The following is a 24,564-nucleotide window of genomic DNA, read 5'->3' as shown; positions in this document are numbered from 1 at the left end:
TGATATTTAGAATGCTCAGTAGTTTTGAAGCAGTAGGGACTAGCATTTAGAAAGCACCTTTTGCTTTTTTTTAATGTAAGCAAAGTCTATAACAAAGTTAGCAGTAATTTGCTCAAAATACAGGAACTCAGTTCATCAGTATTAGCGTTTGAAACTGCTGAAAGAAAATGGTGATTCCAGCTCTACTCACAGTAAGTCCACTACATGCAGGTCTCAAGAAAAAGAAAAAAGAAAAAAATGATGTGAACTAAGTGTCCATGCTTTACTGGAATAGATTCATTATGGGACTAAACAAAACTTCCACAAAACTTTTCAGTCAATGAAAATTAACATATAATACCCGAAGACATTCGGACTTAAGCACCTGAAGATATTTGAAGTCAGTAAAAATAAGGAAAATGTATGTAGGATCTTTAAGAAAAAAAAAAAAAAAGGCGTGAACTCAAACTCCAATTAAACTGGAAACAAAAAACAAAGCATTTGAAAATGTCTGTAAAATTTTTTGTAGGATTTCTCTAAAAGTTACAAAAAATTGTTTGATTATTGAGAGAACTCTCCTGAGCTTTTTTTTTATTATTATTGCAGTACTGTGTAAAACACAATGAGAGAGCATAAATCAAAGATGGATATTAGTAGTAGTAGTATCAAATTTAAAGCTAGAATACTTCCAGTGGTGTTAAACTGTGAATATGCTGTCTTCACTGTAGTAACATTTTCTTGTCTTAAGAATCTAGTGCTTCTCTGCTAAGCAGTGAAAAGAAATGAAGGGGTGATTATACTGTCCCAAATGTGAATTGCAACTAGATTAAACTACTGAATTTTAATTTGTATTTGCATCAAACTAAGCATATGGACAAGAGCAGTTACTACAGCTTATTCAGCGAACATTCACAGCTACCATTACATCACATTCCCACATCCTCAACAAAATAAATATGATTACAGAAGGATTCAAAGGGGTTTGAATGTAACAATCAGTTTTGTTAACAAATAATCAGCAAGATTTAAGTGGATCTAAGCCTCTTTCAGACACATTTCCGTGGATGCTTCATGAAACAACTCCCTGTCATGCTTGAAAAGCTGTGCTTTAAGGTAATATGTGGGTAAGCAGAGCTGATGAGAAATATTCTTACTGTGAAAGAAACAGGAGAATATGCTGCAAGGAAGAAAGCCAGACAAGAAAGGGAGCAGCCTACAGAAAGTAATTTACCAGATTATCTGAAAGAAATTTGCAACTGTAGATCCAAGATGAGAGAAGGGAAGAATTAGAGACAGGATGATTTACTCAACAGCATTCAACTTGAAAACCAAACACACATTTTCATCTAAACAATTTAGTCCTATCACAGGACTGCTAATATTGCAAGATTACTTATAATTACAAGATTATTGCAAGACTTTTTTTTTTTTTCTTTTCTTTTTTTTTCCATTTAATTTTGTACACTTACCAGCATTTGCTGTATAGAGAATTTCATTGATGGGTCAGTTGTACTTCCTCTCTAAAGTGCTTTGAGGGGAGCTCAAGTGCATCCTCTTCCTCAATCTTTGAAGTGTTTACCTGTACCACCAGCTTTAAAAGTAAAAGGCAACAGGCAGGCAATGCAGAGACAGGAATGAGGCTGAGTACAATATTATATTAGTCCAAAAATGTTTAGTGTTGCTCTTAAAATCTTACAGGGACACAAAGTCCACATACATTTACTTATTTTTTTAGTCAAGATTTTAGCCACTATTTAGAAGAGAATTGACATTTTGGAATTAAATCAACAATATGTTAGTTGACAAGAATATATGAACAGATAACCTGAAATCATGTACATCATATACACATACACATAAAACAAAGAAGAGTCTTAACAAATAAAATTATTGGTGTGCTATAATACAATTTGAAAAACCCCAATATTGAGTAAAACAGAATCACACCTGGAATCTAAAAACACATAGTATTAAGAATGTTGATAACTGTGGAATTATCAAACAATTAATTATGTTTGTATAAATACAGTGGAAAAGAATTCAAATAGTGGTGGAAATACAAGAAGTGAAGACTAGAGCTGTCAAAGATTCCCCCTCAAAGCAGGAAAAAAAGTATTTAAAAAACCAAAAATAAAAGTTTTATTCAAAATTCACATCAGGTATTATCTATTCCATAAGTGACTAGAAAAAGTCTCTACTCTGTTCTGTCACAATTACTAAATTTTAATTTATTTCACCCCCTCCCACCACCCCCCCCAAATACAGTTACAGGATTAAATGTTTAATGCAGGAATTTAAAAGTACTGGCAAGAGGCCAATTTAAGCTACTTTTGCCTATGATATTCATCTTCATATAAAAGAACAAGTGTGACACAAAAGAATCTGAAAGACTTCGCTTTTGAGCAACTAAGAAAATTTCGGCCATCTTTTCAGAAAAGTTAGGAAGCTCTCTGAGCACTTTTCATTTTCGTAGTCTATACTATAATTCTTCTAATATAGCAAGATTAACCTGTTCTTATACAACCTGGAATTTAGGGGAAAAAAAATACTGACTTTCACTTAAAAATAAATAGATTTCACTAGCAGACATGCTGCACAACATTTGAGGGCCTAAATCTGACTATGCATGAGCAAAATACTCAGAATGAATTCAGTTCAGGCTTTTAGTTCTCAAAGAAGGACTTTGGAATCATACAGAAAAAAGGCAGTGGTTGTTGCTTCTCCTACCATCTTCAAGCAACTATTATCATTGGGTTTGTTGTTTTATGTTTTGTTTTGTATTAAATGGTTTAAGATTTTTTTGTTTATTTTGCTTGATGACATAAGTAGAGAAACAGAAGTATTACAAACATTGGTAAGCTTTTTCATGTTACTTCCACATTCAATTAGCAAGAAGTAATTCTGGAATGATAATAAAGTGGGAAAAGCACATGGCTGTCTGGGGAAACACAGCATAGGGTAAAGACGTCTTGACTGTACAGAGGGAAGAATTCTATTATGAAGAACAGTAAAAATGTTAACCCTAGGAATGAATTAAGTGAAAGGTAAGAAAATAAAGCTCCCTCTACTACTGAGAATAAGTCAAAGCAAATGTTAGTCCATAAAAGAAAGAGACTATAGGAAAAAAAAAAAAAGCAAAGCAACAAAATGAACAGGAAACAAAAAGAGATTCATAGCTTTCCATCATGTTTGTTGACTAGTGAAGAAGAATTTTCCAAGTCAACTACCATTGATAAAACAAGAATTATAATAATCCCACATTCGCAAGAAAAGAAATGTCAGAAATGAAAACCACAGTGCACCAATAATATGATTTGCACTGAATGTCTACCCTAAGATTCAACACTTATTTTCCAGGCAAAAAGGTCAGAAATGTGACAAGACAAATTCAGTATCCTTTGCAAAGAAGCTTCAACATTGTGCACATCAGAAACATTATGAATGCCTAAAAAGCAAGTCAGTGATAGGTTGCAACAATTATCCATCTTCCCTGATACTTAAATTCATAATTCACCACTATTTTCTTAATGTTTTTCCTGATTTTTAGCAGTTATTCCCCATTTATATATTAAGAATTGAAAAATGATGACTCAAGGTGGGAGTAGGTCAGCGACCTCATTTAGACATTGGTGTCTTTGCCTGTACTTTTCTACAACTTTCACTGCAGAACAAGGACTGAAGATCTGCAAATACCCAGATAACTTCTCATGCCACGGAAAGAAGAAATCTCAGTCTATTTCATCTGGTTTTAGCCATTAAAAAATCAGTGTGTTTCTAAACTTCTAAACATGTGTAGTTAGGAAAATGTATGACACGACTTTAAAGGAGACACTTCAAGCTTTCACAGATAAAACATCTGCACATTTAGCATTCCTCTCACCAAGTCTTAATGGGGCAGGGAAGGCAACAACCACTTATTACGCTTGAATGAAAAGAATTCCACCACTACCCTCAGGGAATGAGGTCAACGGCTTCGTACGCACCAGCACCATTTCTGAAAACTTTCTGTAAGTATGGTTCCCGATTGGCTCATTTATTCATGCACAATTCTTTGTATGAGCTGCAGCTCTATTCCCAATGCTCTAGAGGAGTGAAGAGGAGCTGTAAGCCTATTTCCCTCCAAGGTGGGGACAAGCTGCTGGCAGTTACCGCAAATGCTTGCGGTTACTGAGGCCTGTTCTTCGTCTACCACCCTGGCTGGACTCAGCAAAGCTGGGTCTGCAGATGGAACAGCCACTGCTCTTCAGCATCTTGCAATTGCCTTGGAATCTAGCCAAAACATTGTGGGCCTCAGAAAGCCACATTCTCTGCAAGAGTTACGATCACAGCATGATCACTTAGCATGTGCAGCACTAGTGACGGACCTTTAATAGAAAGTAGATTTCAGACAGCTTTCTCGGGAAGGAAGCTCATTATTAGGGGACTAAAGACACAGTACAAGCTCTTATAAAAAAAAACTTTTTCTCTCCGAGAGTGGTCAGGCACTGGAATGGCTGCCCAGGGAGGTGGTGGTGCCGTCCCTGGCAGTGTTCAAGAGGCACCTGGATGAGGAGCTGCGAGATCTGGTTTAGTGCTTGTGGTAGCAATGGTAATGAGAAGACAATTGGACTAATGATCTTATAGGTCGTTTCCAACCTTGTGATTCTATGATTCTACAGTTACTGATGAAAGTGATGCTGGGTTTCAACTATTTTTTTTTATTCCAAAGAAAATTCCCTTTTAAGGGACTTACCTTCTCCCGTGCCAGCGAATCCACAGGCTCAAGACTGATGGAAGCGAGGAACTGCAGAGTTGATAGACATAATCCACCTGCTAAAAAGGATCATGCTGGAGCTGGTAAGAACCACTGGCTGTACAATCCAAATCTAATTCACTTAACCAAGTATGAAGTCCCTACAAAAATTTATTCTCTAGCATCTTGACCACCCAAGGTCACAGAAGAGATCTGAAACCAACAGCCCAAGGTGACACCAGTCCCCAAGCAGGCAAAGGACTCAAAAAACCTAAGTATTGCTCCCAAAAGGTACTCTCATAAACAAGCAGAAAAAGAACATCCCATGACATCAAGTTATACTGCAGTATTAACACAAGTAGTGTCAAGTTAGCACTTACATATGTTGTGAACTGGAAAAAGAACTTCAATGCTGAAATTAAACTACTTCATATAGGAGCTGGCATGAAATTCATTTGAACACCTTTCTTCGAAAGCAGCTTAAACTACATCCACAATCAGGACATAAGACAACACTATCAGTCTTCTCTGTTTCTAATTTCAGAATGACTGACAGATCATTATAATCAGTTCAGGAATTTAAAAACACCCTTTCTAAACAAAGCTTCCTGTACTAATAGTGTCAGTTAATACAATCCTATACGTTAGCATAAAACACTGTTTTAAAGTATGCGTGTATCAGTACAGACAGATACTATGTAACATTGCACTATCTGAAACAAGGAGATAGAACTGGGTACAATTCAAGGATAACAGAACTTCTCACTGGATTCCCAACTCCCCACTCTATACAGACAAAAGCCCCGTGTATGGTGTCCATTACAAAAGAGAACTCTTTGGCATTAGCCAATCTCACATCACTAGGGCAAAAAAAATCCCAACAACTAAACAACAAACCCACACCTTTACCTCTAATGCTATGTCTCTTGAATGCATACTCAACAGCAATCTTTGAACTGCTCTTGGGATATTATCAGTAAAACAGTACTTTCAGTGCTCCTACATTTCCACAACTTTTTTTTTTTTTTTTTTTGTAATCCTCCTTGCCAACATTATACATCTTGAGACTCTGACCTCTTCAGCATCTGAGGCCGAGAAAGGCTTCCTCCACCAACTTCAGAAGTTGTTTTTTTTCTACATCTTTGCTACAGCTTCATCAGAACTCACCACCATTACAAAGCAGTCAACAAAGTTGGAATTTTATACTGAGGCATCGCTCTTGCACAAAGTTCAACAAGATAGTATGAATTTGCTTCTATTATCAGTCCAGTATGCCAGACTGTGTACTGCCTAAAACAATTGTATGAAGATTCATCAGGCACTGCAATATCTTTAATGCCAGAGCTCTCAAGATGCACAAGTCCAACCACCAGTTATTCTCAACAGCTCAGGGAGTCAACATCTACAAACATATTTCCTTCTGAAACTAAGAATTATGCACAGAAAGCAAGTCTTCAAGAAGCATATCAAGTTCTAAATAAAAAATGGCTTCACCATAACAACAAACCTCCTCACAAACCCTTAAGAAGCATTAACTTCAAAATGCCGTTTGATGTAGGGAAGTAAATCTTCAGAAAAAGCATATATTATGCACATATACCCTAAGTTCTTGCATGACAAATACAATGTACTGAAGATCTCTGTTATTGGTTTGTAGGTGGCCATTATATGGAGTGGATGACATCAACAGGATGGAAGAGAGAAACCATACACACAATCCTGAACACCAAGAAACTTCAGGCACTTCTGACAACTTAGCATATATTAAGTAATATAAATATATTAGAAACAGCTGAGTTTTAAAATAAAACCCCCCAAATATCACTTATCTTCCTTGACATTTCAATTTTACTCAATACTCCAAATTGAAATAACTAGATGTTTCTAAAATAAATAAAACTCATATTGTTTCTTTTTGGATTTATTATTCAGTATTTATCCAATTAATTACCTGCATTCAACCACCAAGGTCCATATTAAAAGATTTAGCAAACTTTTGAGGTAGATCAGAATGATATGAATGCCTTCTGGTCCCTGTACTGGTCCCCTGTAACCCAAAATGCATGATGCCTCAAGTACTACTATATGCAGACATACAACAATAGTTGTGGAAAATATTGTGTACCTACACGCAGGACATAGACAAATCTCTACCAGTAGATGCAGGCAAGCAATGGCCCTATTCTCACCTCCCTTTCAGCTGCTCAGTGAGTCAAAAGAACAATAAAATGAAGTTAAAATAATCTCTGACATTGAGTGGAGGGCAAACACATTGACTAGCACTAAGAGATGAACCACCACTTTAAAGACCATCACTAGCAGGTACAAAAACTATTGCTTTGAGACGCATTAGTTTCCAAGAAGTAATTCCATTCAGCTATGAACACATCACCAACAGAAGCGAGCCCCTTCACAATACTTCAAGTTTCCAGTACTCAAAACTCATGCTTTCTGCCACAGGTTAAATCCAGGTTCACCATCTCCATGCCACATCTATTAGTCTTTAAAACTCAGTCATTTTAAATATCACTTTGTCATTTCTTAATTTCTGATCTATTAACCAGAGAGGAAGAAAAAAAAGGTGACGTGTGAACAACTAAATGCAACTAAATGCAAGCTACTGCCTTAGCATGCTTTTCGAAAGGGAAAGAAGTCTTAACAAGGGATAGAGCATTGAAAGTGTGTTTCCTGCAAAAACAACTGATGTGAGCTCTATTAGGATAGCATCTCATCACACCACTGTTTACTCTCATTGTACACTGCAGTTGAATAGCATCTGACAACATCACAGATGGAGAACCAAGACATAGAAAAAGACATCCACAGAATAGATGCAGGGGTTCTGCCACCTAGTGGCATTTAGAGCCTTAAATTATTGTTTCAATTGTCTTTATTATTTATAACTTTACTTTAATCTGGAAGCATTTGACAGGAAAGAACAAAATACAGAATGAGGAGTTTTACTTACATTGAAAATACTAGCCATGGGGAATGAGAACAGGACTGTGTAGCACCAAAGGTGAAGTGAGTTTCAGCTGAGTCTTTTCTAGCTGTCTGGATATTCACAATGTCTCTTTATCCTACCTCCAGTTCACATAGATTCTCTTTGGCTAATACTGAAATTGATTTTATCTTGTATAGTCCCTCTCACAGTCAGCTGCCCAGTTTCAGTGCTTCCAGCAATATAACATCTTCAAAATCTCTATCCATTTAATGTAACCACTGGATTCTGATAAATCTCAGAAGTTACCATGACCAGGAAATAGAGAAAGGCAGATGCCAAAAGACAAAATCAGCAGAATCACAAAACTTTCATTTCCTCATGATATGTCTAAATTACAGTTTAGCAATGTAGAGCTTTTGTCAGCTCTACAAGTATAAAGGATTTCCCTGACGAGTTCACAGCCTGGACAGTGATATGAAGGCAGTAGAGACAGGGCCACTGGAGCACAGGGACAACAACGCTGTAAGACAACATGTTAGCAGGAATCCCCCTTTTTGTCAAGCCATAATCTCAAAAGCCCCCTTTCCCCCTTGAGATTCAAAGCCAGAAGCATTTTAATGCCTAAACTAGGTCAGTCTTTGTTTACACAAAACACAAATGAGAAAGGAAAGATCACTCATTCAACTTATTTAGGATCAATCCACACCATCAGACTACAAAGCCCAGAGCAGTATATTACATCTTTCCCCTTTTGGGTTTGCTTGTTTTAAAGAAGAAAAATCTTATCAAAGACACTCAGAGAACACACCTCACACAGACAAAACCAAGTAGCTAATAACTTGATTTTGTATCTAACAGATATGCTGCTCCAGCAGGAGTTTTGAGACTGTACTTTGAAATTGTCTCATAATCTTACTAGGCTATAAACTCACAGATGTTTCAGGTTCCAGACTCTCTTTTGTGACTCTGGTAAACTTTTAGCATCTCTGGGCTACATCTACTACAGCTGCCTTAACGTTGAGGTTGGAGCATTTTAGTTTTAGCCCAGGAAAGAGGAGGAAAAAAAAAGGAAAGATCACCAAATCACCAATACTATACAAGTATAGGACATACTATGTTGTTTTCCATTTACTTTCTCAAGTTTTTCCCCTCAAAGTCCATAGCAATCCCTCTTAGTTTCTTAGCAGTAACCTCTTTGGCAAGTATAGCACTCAACAGGGGGGGAAAGGAGGAAGATCTGCCACATGAGACCACAAGTAAGCCACATTACTGCAAAGTTATCAGTGATTTACAGATCTGTGTTGGATTTAATCTGAAAATGAAAGGAAGAACTCTAAGTTACATTTTTTGCTCTGTATTGCACAGGTTTGAATTTCAGCTGTGTAATGTCTCACTGTAAAACAAGCATGTAAAAACTACCATACCGATGAAAAGCAGTGCACGCATACCTTGATGTGAAACCACATTTGATCATTCAGTGATGAATTTTTATGTCTTTACAGCTGCAGTGCACAAGATTTCTGCTACAAAGCAAAGTTCTCTTCCCCTTGTCAACAAGCTAGCAGCCTTCACGGCAATATTCCATAGGATTGAGAAGGAAAAACAGAGATTGTTGGAATAAATGTGCTGGCGAGGCATAACTTTGCAAGTAGAGGACTGTGAGTAAAAGCCAAACTAAGATTCTTCTGTCTGCAGCTGCCTGAATCAAACCAATTACAACCCAGAACAGACAGTTCGGCTTTCTTACTGTGAGCATTTGTAACGTAGTCTACATTGCAGAAAGCTAATTACATTATTGAAACATCCAGCTATCATTTAAAAGAAGATGAGGATGAACTTTAGCGAAGGCGCATCTTTAAATGAAAACTGTGGTAATCTTGTGTTCATACCAGTGCTGAGCAGTTCTGACAAAGTTCATCTGCAGCCTAAGGAGCTTCCAGAGCACAGCAATAAGGTATAGTCCCTAGAGCAGGGACAGTCCTCACATAGAACTGTTAAATAGAATATGTTTCCTCCCATTTCACACCCTGTCCCTCCCAGTTTATACTGCTTGGCTCACTTGGTGCTTTCAGCTTCTTGGAAAGATGAGATGAAGAGTACTGCCTTACTACTTCTTATTTCAGAACTTCTGGATGCTACAAGAATCTTGTTGACTGGTGACAGACCAGTTCAAAGGAGTTCATTTAGCTCCCAGCACCTCTAGAGCTCTGGCATGTGAGCTCCAAGCTCAAGACCTTCTACCCAGTTTATCTGCTTCACAGTATGACAAAACCCCAGCAGAAGGCAGCCAGTTACCCTGTCTGGACGCTGAAGGCAGTAGCTTACATAGAGGGCAGGTAAGGACTGGATTCTCAGATAAGTTCCAGAAGTGCATGCCTGAATGCTGGAGTATACGGATTAGCACAGAATACAAAAATTTGAGAAAAAAACAACAGTATTCAGATCATAATTTTATTTTTATGTCAAATGTGATCTATCCAAGTAAGGAATAGCCTCACTGCCCACATGCTTTAATATAATAATAATTATAAAATAGTGTTTGTTTAATGAGTTACTTTATTCTATACTTAGTTCCTTATCCAGTATTCTAGTACAATGGTCCATGACAGTTTACTGGAGATTTTTTTTTTTTTTTTTAAATTAATGTTTGAAATAGTTTTCTTCAGAAGCATCCAGATTTGCATTTTTATTTAAGTTGCAGAATCTCCATTCTCACTTTCTAGGCTTTTTAAAAAGAGCAGATTAGTTACTCATATTGCAAACCCTCATAAAACAATCAATACAAATAACAGAAAAACCTCAAAAGAAGAAGATGAAATAGTATGCTTTTGGCATCACTTTGTCCCCTACTCACTTTTGCAATGACAACTGAAGAGAAAAAAGATCAGACCTACACACAAAAGTGTGCCAAAGAGCTGGAAGCCCTAGCTCAGATGGCTAGAATGTGAGGCATTTCCTCTACTAGAGTATGTGACTGTATCTGCTAGCCAAAGGTCAAAAGCAGATTTAAGTTTCCAGGTTTATTTTTTTATATTTTACGAATCAATAAAATGTTTTCTTTGCCTGTTATATGCCAATGCCAAACATGTTTAACATTTAACATATTAATTCATTCCTTTACACAAGTCGAGAGTCTAGCATATGTATCTGACAAGTCATTTAAATTCCAGCACCTTAAATTACGTAGATTGGTTTGTCACTATGACAACAACTTTTACGTGTCTGTAGAAAGTTGATCATACAAAAGTACTGGATGTTCTCCTTCTAGCAGGAGTTAAGAGTTAATGAAAGCTTTGCTTCTTCTGGACAGAAGGGTGGAATTTACATCTGTTAACATAAGATGATCTAACATATGATTCCACATGAGCTCTTTAATGCACATATATTTATTTCATGAATGAAGAAGGAAGTTTTCTTGGATTTAAGCAAGGTTGCATGGTTGTGGTTTTGGGTTTTTTTTTTTTGTTGTTTTGTTTTTTAAACTTACAACACTTGAGGGGAATCTAGAACAAAAGACGGCAATGCACTGGGAAGGAGGGAGCAGAGCTATAACTCTTCTATGCTGAGGCTAAGAATGTCTTTTTTTTTTTGAGACATTCACTCAATCTTGTGGTCAGTGCTTCACTCATAAATATGCACTTTTTCTTCGAGTATTTGTGTAGAAGATTCCTTCAGCAGTAACCAGGAACACAGATGTGCCCAAGATACAGCCACAGTGAGTAGATAGATACCCTAGAATTTGGAGTGCAGATATTTTATTTTTAAATATCCACAGAGGGCACACATGTGCCATCTACATTCAGGTTCAGCCTGTAAAGATACCAGCCTGAGTACCATTTCATTGCAACGTCACAAGGGAAAGGTACAACTGAATCCTAGGAGGCCCATTACAATTAAGTAATTTCCATACTCTTAACTGCACATTTGGATGTAGTTAATACTGTGAAATAAACCTGTTAATACTCTTGATGAAGACAAAAAAAAGTGTTACAAGAAATTTCTAAGATGATCTTATAAAGATTTTTTTTTTCCTCCAGTCTGAGAGGAAAGGTGTGTGCAATCAAGCAACACTTGCTTACTCTGACCCTTGAAGTGCACAGTAACAAGCAAATGAGCGGTGAGCTCAGAACAAAACTTAATGCCTACATCATCAGATCAGTCTGTCAGTATCAGTTTACAGCTGGTTAGATTGAAGTACTCATGCCTACAGGGAAACAAGAAATTGGTTTGCACCCCTCCTCCCCTCAACCTTTTCTAAAAGGAGAGCACAGATTATAGATTTGTCACATAGCATCAACTAATAACCCAGAGAAGAAAGGTTAGCAATGCAGAAAAAAATTCAAATCATTCTGTCCATCCCCACGGGCAGATGAGAAAAGTAGCAAGACATAGATCAATAGGGATTCTGGTAAGAGTTTTAATTGTTACAGCAGTAGAGCTGTTATCTGAAGGTGTAACTCTATCAGAAAAACAATCATACCCAGGAATACAATGGCAGACATTTAAAGTGAGTCACACTGTACACCCAAAAAAGGCTAGCCAACCAAGCAGGTATGAGTGCTCTAAAGAACAACCTCAAGATTAATCCACAACAATATTCAACTTGACAATTGCTTTTGAGTGTTTATTACACCGCAGTCTTTTACACACTTCCTCTGTGTCCAAAAACAAGCTAAAGCTTCTTTTCCTTCAGATTAGCACTCTGCTGATAGTGGAGCTGAGAGGAACCCTAGCTTGATGAGGAGGAGGTCAGCTAGAGCCCAGAAATGTGATCAGTGATAGATAAATCTCCTCTGCATTTACTCACACATGAAAGCAACAGTGAGAAGGCAAGTCTTGTCCCACATCAAATAAAGTAATACAAAGAATACCTTAAATATTATTAATGTTAAAAAGAAAAAAAAAAACACCATTAAAAAACCCACCATTTTTGGTAGGGGAATCATTTTACTTTTCTTATTCTATTCACAATTGCAAATATTAATCCTTTTGCTTTCTCACTGAGCAAGATGTTGACTTTTACATAATATTTGGTAAAGACATCTATTACTGCATTAATTAGCAAGTGCTTTTATATATGGGGGAAGAAGCATTTCATCTTCTAGCAATAAACAGAGATAAAGACAGGCTCACATTTTTGAAGTGTTTAAGTTGAAAAGCATTCACTGAGTTAAGTTCTCTAGCATCTTGAAAATGGTGCAGCTGGAACAGCTACATGAATATCCTTATTCTGCTTAGTTGCTGGGGAAAACCAAGTTTATTAACCATCCTCTATCTGTGGGATGTTCTGAAATAGAGCAAATGGAAGTTTTCCAGAAACACTGCCTTTTTTCTCCTTTCTCTTTCTACCTTCAACCCTCTGCAAAGGATTATTTTAACTTTGCTGAAATATCTCCAGAAATGAACCAGTTCTTAGTATCTTGCCTAGACTCTAGTCTCCATCCATAAATTCTATAAAAGACAGTTTTACTGGTATATTTTAATTCATTGCATATTGAAGTCTGTTTCATGCTGCGGAAGCTGCAAAAATATTGATAATTTTTTTAATTACTATTATTTCTTCTTTCATTAGAATAGTCTTCATGAAATAATGAAAGGTTTAAATTTAGAGACAGAATTGAAATACTCTGTCACCATGCTAACACAACTGTTCAGAAGTTACAAGTGTTCATATAAAGTACTTTAAGAAAAAAAGAAAAAGGGAAAACTATGAAGTCTACTAGATGTGACCAAACAAAAGAACCATAACTATTTAACCAAAAATAGTTTATTAGTTACAGTGACATAATTATTGTCATATTGACCAGTCACTGATACAGACTACAAGCACTGGATATGCTCATCCAACACTTGCTTATCTCAATTGGTATCAACCGACCACATATCCAAACAAGATTTGCCCTATCAGAACAAGACTTATGACCCAGCAGACCAAGTGCCACAGGAATACAGCTTTCTACTAGCATCAATATTAGGATAATGTTTACAGACCATTTAATTCCAGACCTTTGCTCAGGTCTCTTCTGTCACACAGAGAATTTTTGATCCTTAAAAAAAAATATATATATATCAACACTGCATCTGGAAGTGCTCTGCCAATGGTCACCCTGCTGCATTTTCACTCTATTCCCCAACTTTAACAGAAATTAAGGTCAAGCATTCTTTAAAACCTGTAGCTTGCCACTACAGTTAAGATGGACGTCTTTCAGCACAGCCTACTCACCAGCAAGGGAAGGAACATTTAGAAGGCACTGAAAGCAAGATCCTATCTGCTGTAAGATTTGTCCTGTTCTTTTTCTCCCCTTATAGAGGATTCAGATTCAATGTATTACATTGTATTCGGCTTCAGATGAAAGCAGGTAAGCATCTGAAACAGAAGAGTGCAGGACAGGTACTGCTTTGTCTCTAGGAACAGTGCTTTGACCATAAACACCTGATATCCAGCTTTTTTTTTTTTGTTTTTTACTGCACTACACTGTGTCATACTGTCCAAGGCTATAGCCTACAATTAATGTTATCCTTCTGTTCACAATAACCATGTAAGCTAAGAAAAGAAAAAAAGAAGAAAACTGAAGTGTAACATATTAATGATCTGGTATCTTTTCCATGAATTTTACATACTCAAGGAATTTGGACGTAGAAAAAGAAAAGGCAAGAGTAGCATCATATGAGCAGGTCTAGCACAGAAGGAAAATAAGCTCAGTTCCTAGAAACAACATATATTTACATTACAATTTACATTTACAATGAGCCATTTACACAATGCTAACATCCCTATGTTTTTGTTCTTGTTTTTAAGTAAGCTGCCCAAGAGACTGTTTCTTCAGTTTCCTTTCCTAAGAGTTTCTGCAATACAGCATTTCCTCACTACTACGCACAGCATTATCCAAAATTGGGCTTAATTAAGTTGTAAGAGTCCAGACAAATACAGAAATATCAAAAGCAGAAACTGACTTTGATATGTCTGTGAATCTTCCAGAAGGGATTCTTAAGGTTAATCTGAAATTTCACAGAACAGATATTCACTATGTGACAAATCGTTAGAAATAGGACAAGCAAATAAATAAACTAGAAAAAGATCATGCTTCATCTGGGAGCAGTTCTCTGACAAATCAGAATCAAGAAAGGTGAAGTCCTGCAAATTTAACACTCTTCAGTTATGCTGTTAAGTCAACTCACTGCCAGATGTCTCACTTTCATAAGATCCTTCATGAGTTAGTTTTCACTTCTCTCCCCCATCCAGTTTCCGATCCCCTTCAGGGGAAAGGAGGAAACTTATGTCAATATTCTTAATTTGCATTATTTCCATATCAAACATTTATTCCTTCTATATCCATGTATTCAGGAGAGGAAAAATAAAAGCTATGCTGCAATTTTCCTTTACTTTTTACATGAAATTTTGCCTTTGGATGCATTTACTTGGCTCTCATAAGCACATTCAAAGGTAAAATTTGGACCTTTGCCGCAATCACATTCCTTATTGCAAATACATGCCAACCTTCAAAGTTCAGTTATTTGAGTAAAAACATGCATTAATTGTTATGCGAGAGGAGTGGAAAGGATATCAGATTAAACACATCTGAAAGTATTTCACTCCCCTCCATGCCTAACAGTTCAGCAAAAAAGCTGGATTTACTCTATTCTGTTTTTAAAGGTAACCATCAGCTATGAAGACCACAGAAGTGAAGTTTAACACAAAACTCACACTTAAGAACCAAACAAGCATTTCGGATAAAATTACCTTCTCATATTTGTTATTCCAAGACTGGTCTGACAGGTATTGCAACATTTGCAGGTATAAAGTTATTCAGTTACATGCAAAAAATAATGGAATGCAAGGAGTATGTTGCAATGAACAAGCTTAAAAAAAAGATACCAGCAACTTAAAAGCTTTCTCCTTTCACCTACGAAGGACAGCAGAGAACGGCTTGGGAAGGCACAAGCCAAGTAACTGAGAGAAACTTTTAAAATAGGAGTTTCAGTAACAGGAGATTTTACATGCAGAGATGCAAGAGAAGGTATTCTTTTACTGAAAACATTAATCACATATTCCATCAGAAGACCACACAAGTTTTATCCACCATACAGTTTGTAAAAAGATTGGGTTTAACCTTTTCACGTAAAAGTTTCTCACTTCATACCAAACAGTGCAAAAACAGATGATTTATTTCTGCTCTCAAAGTTCAAGTTAACACTGACATAACTAAAAAAAATAAATCACCACCTTTGCTAACACAAATGGCATTTATACTCTCAAGGACTCAAGAGTACCTCTGCGTTTGGATAAAGCCAGGTATTGGCATGACACAAACACTGCTGCCAAACAATTTTGAATAAGCAGGCTAGCATCAGGAAGTTTCTCATCTTTGAGGTAATGAGCAGACTGACATCTTCAGTAAACCCTGGTGAAAAGATCTGAGCCTAGAGCATCATTGCAAGACTACATGCCTTTGATCCATGACTTCTGGCCCCCCACACTTCCTAAAGGAAGGGGAAATAGCTACTTCAGAATCAAACATTTTTTAGAGAGCAAGAATTGCCACCATTTCCTCTGATGAAGGAAAGCAGCAAAGCATGTTCCCTTTCCATGGCTACTTAACAAGAATGCAGATCCTGAACCGCTTGTGGGAGAACAGGAACAGACTCAAGAATATCCTCAAGTTTCTGTTCTTTATAGCTTTCCTAGACTATTTAAATTCCTGCCAGAGCCTGGCATAGAGAAAGAAAAACAAATCTCAGAACTGAAACAGTCTTAGAAATTACTGAGACCAGATCACTCCAGGCAATGACTTTCCAGTGGCTCTTCAAGGTTCAAGGAAAAGTTTCAAGATTATTTCACTGGCACTAAACAGCAAGCTTTCAATGCTGCAACACATACAAACACCATGCAATCCTGAAGAGTAAAATTACCTTCGCTTTCACTCTTCAACCACAATCTCCAGTCTCTCACATAAAATTTAAGATCTGATTCTTCTGCACTACTGCCTACAGTTAAGTTTTAGCAGATTGTGGCTGCAAGAATATGTACATGCAATTAGACTTCTGCCTGTGACTAAGCAGACAGATGGCATCTCAGTACTTTCCATCCTCAAGCCATATTATCCACAATCCACCTCAGTGGTTGTAGTTCAATTGAACTGCCATCATTAGCAATCTCTTGAATAGTAACAAGCCTTGTACACCCAAGAACACAGGATTTCCTGAACCACATCAGAGCAGGCACTAGTCAAGAAAAAAAAGCAAATCCTAAAAAATAATAAAGCAAGGAAAAGCACGACGCAACATGGATCTACTATTATTTATGTGATAGCTTTCCCAGACAATTCTTTTCTAGCTCAAAATGTGTGGACTTCCTCATAATAGAATGGTTCATGACTTCTATTAAATCTTTCATACGGAAAGTCACTGACTGCCCATATAGAAAAGGCAGCAGTTTAAGCCTGAAACAAGGTTGGGAGACCTCTGTGCACTTTCGCACTTTCTGTTATGTGTTAATTGAAGAGAAAGTATCAAATCTTTGAACAGTTACAGTATGCCTACACTGAGATCAGCAATAAATTATCTACCAAGTTCTACTACAAAACCAGTTCTTTCAGATGTATTCAATGCTACTGTTTTCCAGAAAAACAAAGGCACAGAGCAGGCACAGCCTTCTTCAGTACCTGTATTATTGAGAACCTAGAGTATCCTCTTAGGATGTTCTTGCATGTCAACACCATCACCCCTACTGAAGTTACACGCATATACTAGGGAAATGCTCTGTCAGTGCAGGACAGAGCAAGTCCTCAGGACACAGAATAAAGAACATCACTTTTTGACCCTGTCAGTAACATTAAGCAACACAAGGCTGAAGCCCATGCAGCTTGACTTAGGGAAGGAAGGACAGATGCACAAATGACATCATCAAGCACAATAACTTTGAGTGAACTGGGGAGTAAGCCGTATGAAATAGGTAGGCAAGGAAAAAGAAAAGAGAAGGCGTGGCAAGGTGGAGGTAGAAGAAAAAAAAAAAAATGAGGTGATCAAGAAGGCAGACAAACACAAACTGGTAGGAGAAAAAAGAATCTTACATAAAGCAAGTGAAAAAACTTTGAGTTAGTTGAATATGCAACATGCAACAAGCCCAGAAGGAAAGACCACACCAGCTAAAATAAAATGACAAGAGGAACACTTGAATGGAAGAATGCAAATACGAAAAACAGGAAATTAAAGTAAATGGCAAAGTCCTGACCTCTAGCACATGCCTTTTCATATCTGGAAAGGGGACTCCTGACTTTGGCTCATTGTTAGTTGACTGAGAATATTTATGAAATAGATTAAATATATACAGGCAATTTTGCCTTTTGATTAACTGTACAGGTTGACATAACTGGCAACCACAACTAATGGCACACTGGCCTCAGTATCTCCTGCGCATGGATCCATGTACACATGGTGCCATTGGAACAGCCTAACTTCACACTCCATTTTTTCTTCCAAAAAAAATTAATATATGAATGCAAAAATAAAAATAAAGGAAAAAAAAGTCACACAACTAATTTCAGTAAGAACATGCAAATCACACTGCACACCACTGGCCTCTGTGATGCCCTTATATCAGCTGCTCAGGAAGCTGACAGAAAGGACCTCTATTAAACAAGTTAATACCGTCCAAGATTTAAATTGCACAGTTAAGACTAAATTAATGCAGTTACTTGAACCAGAGTTTATCTAGATGGGATGTGCAATACAAACCATTCTTAACTGCCTAGTAACTATCCTCAACAGAGCAGAAAGAAAATGGAAGCAGCTAGTTTCTACTTTTAGCACTTTTCTTCTGTGAGCTTTCTTCAGGAACTGCGATTATGGTATATCCATCATTCAAGTACTTGACTTGTGAGTTTTTAATCACACTATCTTTAATGGTCTGTAGGAGATATGCTGAAGCGAAGAAAGTTAGACTTCAAATACTTAGTCCCATTTTTTGTGACAGATTGTTAATCGTGGTATTTCAACACCTGAATGACCAGCTTCATTTCTTCATGTTATTTATCTTCAACAGACAAGCCAAAATACAGAAATACACATTAGTGCTTCAAGAAAATCTTAGTTGGACATAACAGATCTTACGAACCATTCATTTTTACATCATCCTACAGTTATGGCTCAGCTTGCCTTGAAGGAACTGAGGTTTCTCAATTTTAACATGCTCAGAGCTCTCAGGTTTGCACACAACCTAAACCATGTTTCAGGTTGACTTTCCAAATGGCTGAATTCAACTGTTAGACTTCAAACTTTGAAAGCTTGAAAACTCAGACAGCAAACACTGTATCTGACACATCAAGATGGCTATCCCATTTCATTCAATAGACATGGCTTGCTTAGCAAAAATGCACGTGGCAAGTACAAGCGAGTAAAAAGAGTTCTTCCTTTCCATTAGCTTACAAACAAGACAAAGCATTTAATCACAGAAATAAGAAATAAGTACTAACACATTTAAAGAAACAACATTCATAAGCAGTAAAGCATTCAATCTCTAATCGTAGCTTAAGAACTCTACTCCCATGAACACTACGGAGTATCTCCTTGCTGCATGTATATTTAGAGAGAAGGGATAACATTAACAGTGCAGAACACAGTAGGCAGATTTGACTGATTATGAGTATCATATGCAGACAAATTAATGCTATGCTTTGAAGGAAAAAAAAAACAAGTATATAAGTTAGTGTCAGTGCATAGGAAAAGATCTTTTTCCTGTCCAAATAATGTTAAGTTTGAATGAAAATATTATTTAAAATGGTAGTTAAAAAAAGCAAGCTACCATGCTTGGAGCAGTATGTTTTGACATTGTAGGAATTAACTTAATTGAAATCCACTGGAAATTTATCCAAGAAAATGAAAAGAATCTGAAATGTGGAAAGCAAATTAAAAATCAGTACTCTCCTTTTTTATTTTAGCAGCATCTGAGCTTGCTGTAGCACTAACATTTGTATCTGCCAAATGTGTTTTTGTGAGAAGCGAAGTATTATTTCAACACAAATATATTCATTGGAATTGGCTTTATTTTACTGTCCTATTACTAATACTTGCTGAATGATGATTTCTTCCCATCTACTGAGGAATACAGATGGCTTTAACTTCAAGCAATTCTCAGTGATCGGGGTTTAACAGGGAGGATGTAAACGCAAATTCACCTTTTTATGCAAAAGCTGAATCACAACACTCAAGTTATACCTGCAAGATTTTTAGTGTTCCAGTGGTACTGCAGCACACTTGCCAAGCCCATCATTCTTTTTAGAAATGGGAAATTAGCTAAAACAAGAGGTTTCTGAGAGCAAGCTACTCAAAGAATCAACCTTCTTTTTCTATGCCAATTTACAAAATAAATCATTTTCTTCACTCTGCAAAAAGGCACCCTGAACAGATTCTCTTAGCCAGTTAAACGCACAATGAGTTGTTATGCTAGAAAAGGTTCTAATGAACCTCTACAAAATTAATCACACATTGACAAGTAAAAAAGAAAGCAGCCGGTAAGGTTACTTAGGAACATATATGCTACTGCCCACTACTTCAGCAAGGATAGAAGGCCTACACTACTTGTGCTTCTCTTATTTCTCTACAAAAACAAACAAAAAGCCACTAACCAAACAAACAAAAGCATTTGTACCCCTTCAGGGATCAACAGCACAAATGATGATAATGAACATGTTTCTGCCAGCTATGTTTTTCTTACAAGATCATCTTGTCACATAAGAACGCGATGACATCAGATCACATTCTCGTAACTCAAAAGATAGCATCTTTAAATATGACTAGTATCCTTATAAGTACATTTACTTTTGCATGTGATGTTAAACTTCACTTTAAGACAGACTCACTAAGCAGGTTCATACCACCAATCAGCTTTTGCATGTTCCCAGACACACTGGGAAACAGACAATAATTACAGCATTACAGAAAGGACCTGAGATCAAGCCTTGGACAAAACAGTCCAAAAAATACATCACGTGAATTGTATTACAACTGAACATGTCTGAGCCATCTCACTTTCTGTTCAACAACAATCATACATTATGTACATGTGCAGCAGCATAAACATGCGCAACCTAATACAATTTCAAAGGAACACAAAACAGAGGAGTACTAGCAATAAAGTAATGCTCCATTATGTAATCTTAAAGAAAATAGCAATTCATGCATACACAAAAATACAACTGTAATCAACAACTTCTACTTCTTGTTTTACACCTTTGCTATTAAGATCTCTGGCACTCTTCAGTGCTTCTAAAAAGAGTTTTCGCACACTGCCCAACAGCCAAAAATCCAGAAAGGTAGCTACCACAAACCGTATGCTCATGTAGACAGTGTTCACAGGTTTTAAGATTGAAACCATCACAACACACACAAAACACAAATCATTAGTTTCTTCATTCTAAAATTTAAGCATTTGGAAGGCTAAGATTGCTAAGTTGTCTCTTTCTGAAAAGCAAATAATTGCCTTCTGAAAAACAGAAGGCAACAGGTATCTGACACTACCAAAGTCATCCTAAAAAAGAATATTAACCCGATTCCAGCTTTCAATCAAACACATGGAACGATTAACTCAGAATTACTGATGATGACTCCTTACCTTCAATCCTTTTCAAGGCTGACAGGCAAGTATCCCGACTTGGAAACTCAAATGGATTATTACAGGTCCGAATAGTGTCACATTCGCATTTCCCGTTGATTATGTTACAACCTGTTATAAGGTTTTCATTGCATGGCTCAAATCCAAGGAGCTGGTCATCATCCCAGTTTTCATCTAAAATAAACAAGCAGAAAAACTTGCTATTGATTTCAGTTACAGTATATAAATTCAGCTGCTCTGGGGTCAGGTGCAATTCATTTCAAATTTAACATTGAGCTAAACAAGATAACACTCCAAAAGAATGGATTAATCTAAACGATACGATTTGCCAAATATTGTGCTTCACAGCTGTTCTACTGCCCATTTTGCCCCAGTTACTGGCGTTGTTTACTTCAATCAGCATGAAAAACTGTCACGTCTCGAGGAAAAGCATAGCTGTAGTACAAATGAGTGCTACTGTAAACAAAATAACTTCTACAGATACTTGAAGTTGTATTTATCATGGAAGTGAGAATGTTGGAGAGAACCTGCAGCTGTTAGAGAATTCAACAGTAAGTTAGAAAGAGAGCATAATTAAACAAGTTTTAAAAATACATCACATAGAATTCACTCCATAGAGATGACTTTTTACTTCAAAAATACTGCAAGATGTCAGGCCTTTGATTTTGTAATATGACCAAAAGTGAGTTTCCCAACACCCCTGAACAACCATTATCATTCCAGGAGAATTGTTCAAGCACATTCTGCTCCTTGCTGTCAAGTGAAAGGGGAATGTACCAGGGCTAGAATGCATCTCTTTGCTCTTTCTAATGAGTCTGATGTATCTGTTAATTCTCATGTTTCTATTGTACAATTGTCCATTACTTCTCCGGTTGCATGCAGTGAGACTATTTTCCCTTCTCCAAAATGGAGTTTTTTCTCTCCACAATTCTGCTGTGACTGCAGGTTCCACAAAATCTCAGTTCCTTAGATCAACGGTACATACAGCAACATTCAACAGACTAAAAAAACTTAAGCAAGACATATACTTCTAGGCATGAGGTATTTTTAGCTGTTGCATGCTAGATCATTTTCCGACCTGCCCAGTCTACCAAATCAAGTACTATAAAATAGTTATAAAAATGCTCTGCTGACTTCTAGATGCATCCCATAGTCCTGAGGGAATTAGCTAATGTAGCCACCAAGCCACAAATATCAATGATATTTGAAAAGTCATGCCAATCAGATGAAGTCCCCGGTGACTGGAAAAAAGGTAAGATCACACCCATTTTTAAAAAGGATGATTTCGGGAAATACCAGCCTATCAGTCTCATCTCTGTGCCTGGGAAGATCAAGGAGCAAGTCCTCCTAAAAGCTATTTTAAGGCACATGGAAGGCAGGGAGCTGATACAGGAGAACCAGCATGGCTTCACCAAAGACAAATCCTGCTTGACCAACCATGCGGCCTTCTACGATGGTGTCACTGCATCAATGGAAAAGGAAAGAGCCCCTAATGTCATTTATCTCAACTTCAGTAAGGCCTTTTAGTACAGTATCCCACAACATCCTTCTCTCCAAATTGGAAAGACAAGGATTTGATGGAAAGACTGTTCGATGGACAAAGAACTGGCTGCAGGACAAAGTCCAGAGAGTGGTGGTTAATGACTCAATGTCTGGATGGAGATTGGTGATGAATGGTGACCCCCAGGTATCAGTGATGGAACTGATACTGCTTCATATCTTCATCAATGGCACACTCAGCAGGTTTGCTAATGACATCAAATTGTGGGGTGCAGTCAACACACCAGAGGGACAAGATGCCATCCAGAGGCACTTAGGCAGGCTTGAGCAGTGATCCCAGGTGAACCTCATGGGATTCAACAAGTCCAAATCCAAGGTCTTGCATGTGGGTGGATGCAACCCTCACTACCAATAGAAACTGGGGGATGAGAGGATTGAGAGCAGCCCTACCAAAAAAGACCTGTGAGTACTGGTGGATGGGAAGCTGGACATGAGCCAGCAACATGCCCTCACAGCTCATAAAACCAACTGTATTCTGGGCTGCATCAAAAGAAGTTTGTCCAGCAGATTGTGGGAAGGGATCCTCCTACTCTACCATGCACTGGTGAGGCCTCACCTGGAGTACTGCATCCAGATATGGAGTCCTCAGTACAGGAGAGACAGACCTGTTGGAGCACGTCCAGAGGACGGCCACAAAAATAATCCACAGAATGGAACAACTTCTCCTACAGGACAGGCTGAGAGACCTGGGGCTGTTCAGCCTAAGAGAAGAGAAGGCCCCAGTGTGACCTGAGAGCAGCCTTTCAGTATCTAAAGGGGAACTACAGAAAAGAAGGGGACACTGTGTAGCAGGGTCTGTGGTGACAGAACAAGGGGAAATGGTTTCAAGCTCAAAGAGGGTAGATTTAGGTTGGATATAAGGAAAAAAAGTCTTTTACAGTGAAGGTGCTGGAAGAGGCTGCCCAGAGACGTGGTTGATGTCCCCTTCCTGGAGACTTTCAAGGGGAGGCTGGATCAGGCCCTGGGCCCCTGTTCGTTGCAGGGGAGCTGGACTAGATGGCCTTCAGAGGTCTCTTTTCAAACTCTACATCAATCTACAATCTACAGCAGCTTTCACCTTGCAGTTTCTAGTAGTTCACCTCAGATTTATATACTATCAACAAACAAGTTTTCAACAGGGATCCTGCTAAGAAACACTTTAAAAAAGCCAAAACATCTTCCAGCTACACAGCATTGCTGTTGCTCAGGTTTGTTTAAAAATAAGACAGGGATTGAAGTATACAGTTTCAAATATTCCCTGCTTGCAAGATTTAGAACTTTTCATGCTAAAACAGAGTTATTAAATGACAAAATAATCCATCTATACTGGCAAGAAAATCCCTGCAGAGCACTCCTCTATTTTAATGAAAGAAGAGGCAAACACAGCATTGTCTAAGTGAACAAGCTGCATGGCAACACATGCAATGACACAGATGGTTGTGCTGCCATGTTTCTGTTCAGAACACATCACTCCAGATTCTGACCCTAGGAGCACGTGGAAAGCAGAGACCCAGACATGTTTGGGTACCACAGTCAAACAAGCAGGCATGCTGAACAGGCTGGGCACTCAGCTGACTCCAGAGTGTAGCAGCTGCTTTTGGACCAGATGCTGAGCACTAGCCATGCCATCAGGCAAAACTGCTGACCCAGGCACCGTTGACAGAGAGGGAAGCATTAGTTCTTATCTACACTTATGCATTGTTCAGAAGGAACATATGTCCTCAGCTGACTCATGCCCCCTCCCTACGCAGTTCCACTGAC

At 37.7% G+C, this 24,564-nt stretch overlaps 1 protein-coding gene across 1 annotated transcript in view; it reads right to left on the bottom strand.

Annotated features, from left to right (window-relative positions):
* Positions 1–24,564, bottom strand: part of CRIM1 (cysteine rich transmembrane BMP regulator 1) — a 165,552-nt gene that overhangs the window by 128,817 nt on the left and 12,171 nt on the right. Inside the window, exon 2 of the mRNA XM_048937861.1 lies at positions 21,265–21,438. Within this exon, the coding sequence (XP_048793818.1) occupies positions 21,265–21,438 (174 nt within the window). The remainder of the gene's footprint in view (positions 1–21,264; positions 21,439–24,564) is intronic.

The sequence above is a fragment of the Lagopus muta genome, chromosome 2 (genome assembly GCF_023343835.1).
Source record: "Lagopus muta isolate bLagMut1 chromosome 2, bLagMut1 primary, whole genome shotgun sequence".
Classification (NCBI taxonomy): Eukaryota; Metazoa; Chordata; class Aves; order Galliformes; family Phasianidae; genus Lagopus; species Lagopus muta.
The sequence above is the reverse complement of the archived record's forward strand: the minus strand, read 5'-3'. Positions and strand labels throughout refer to the sequence as shown.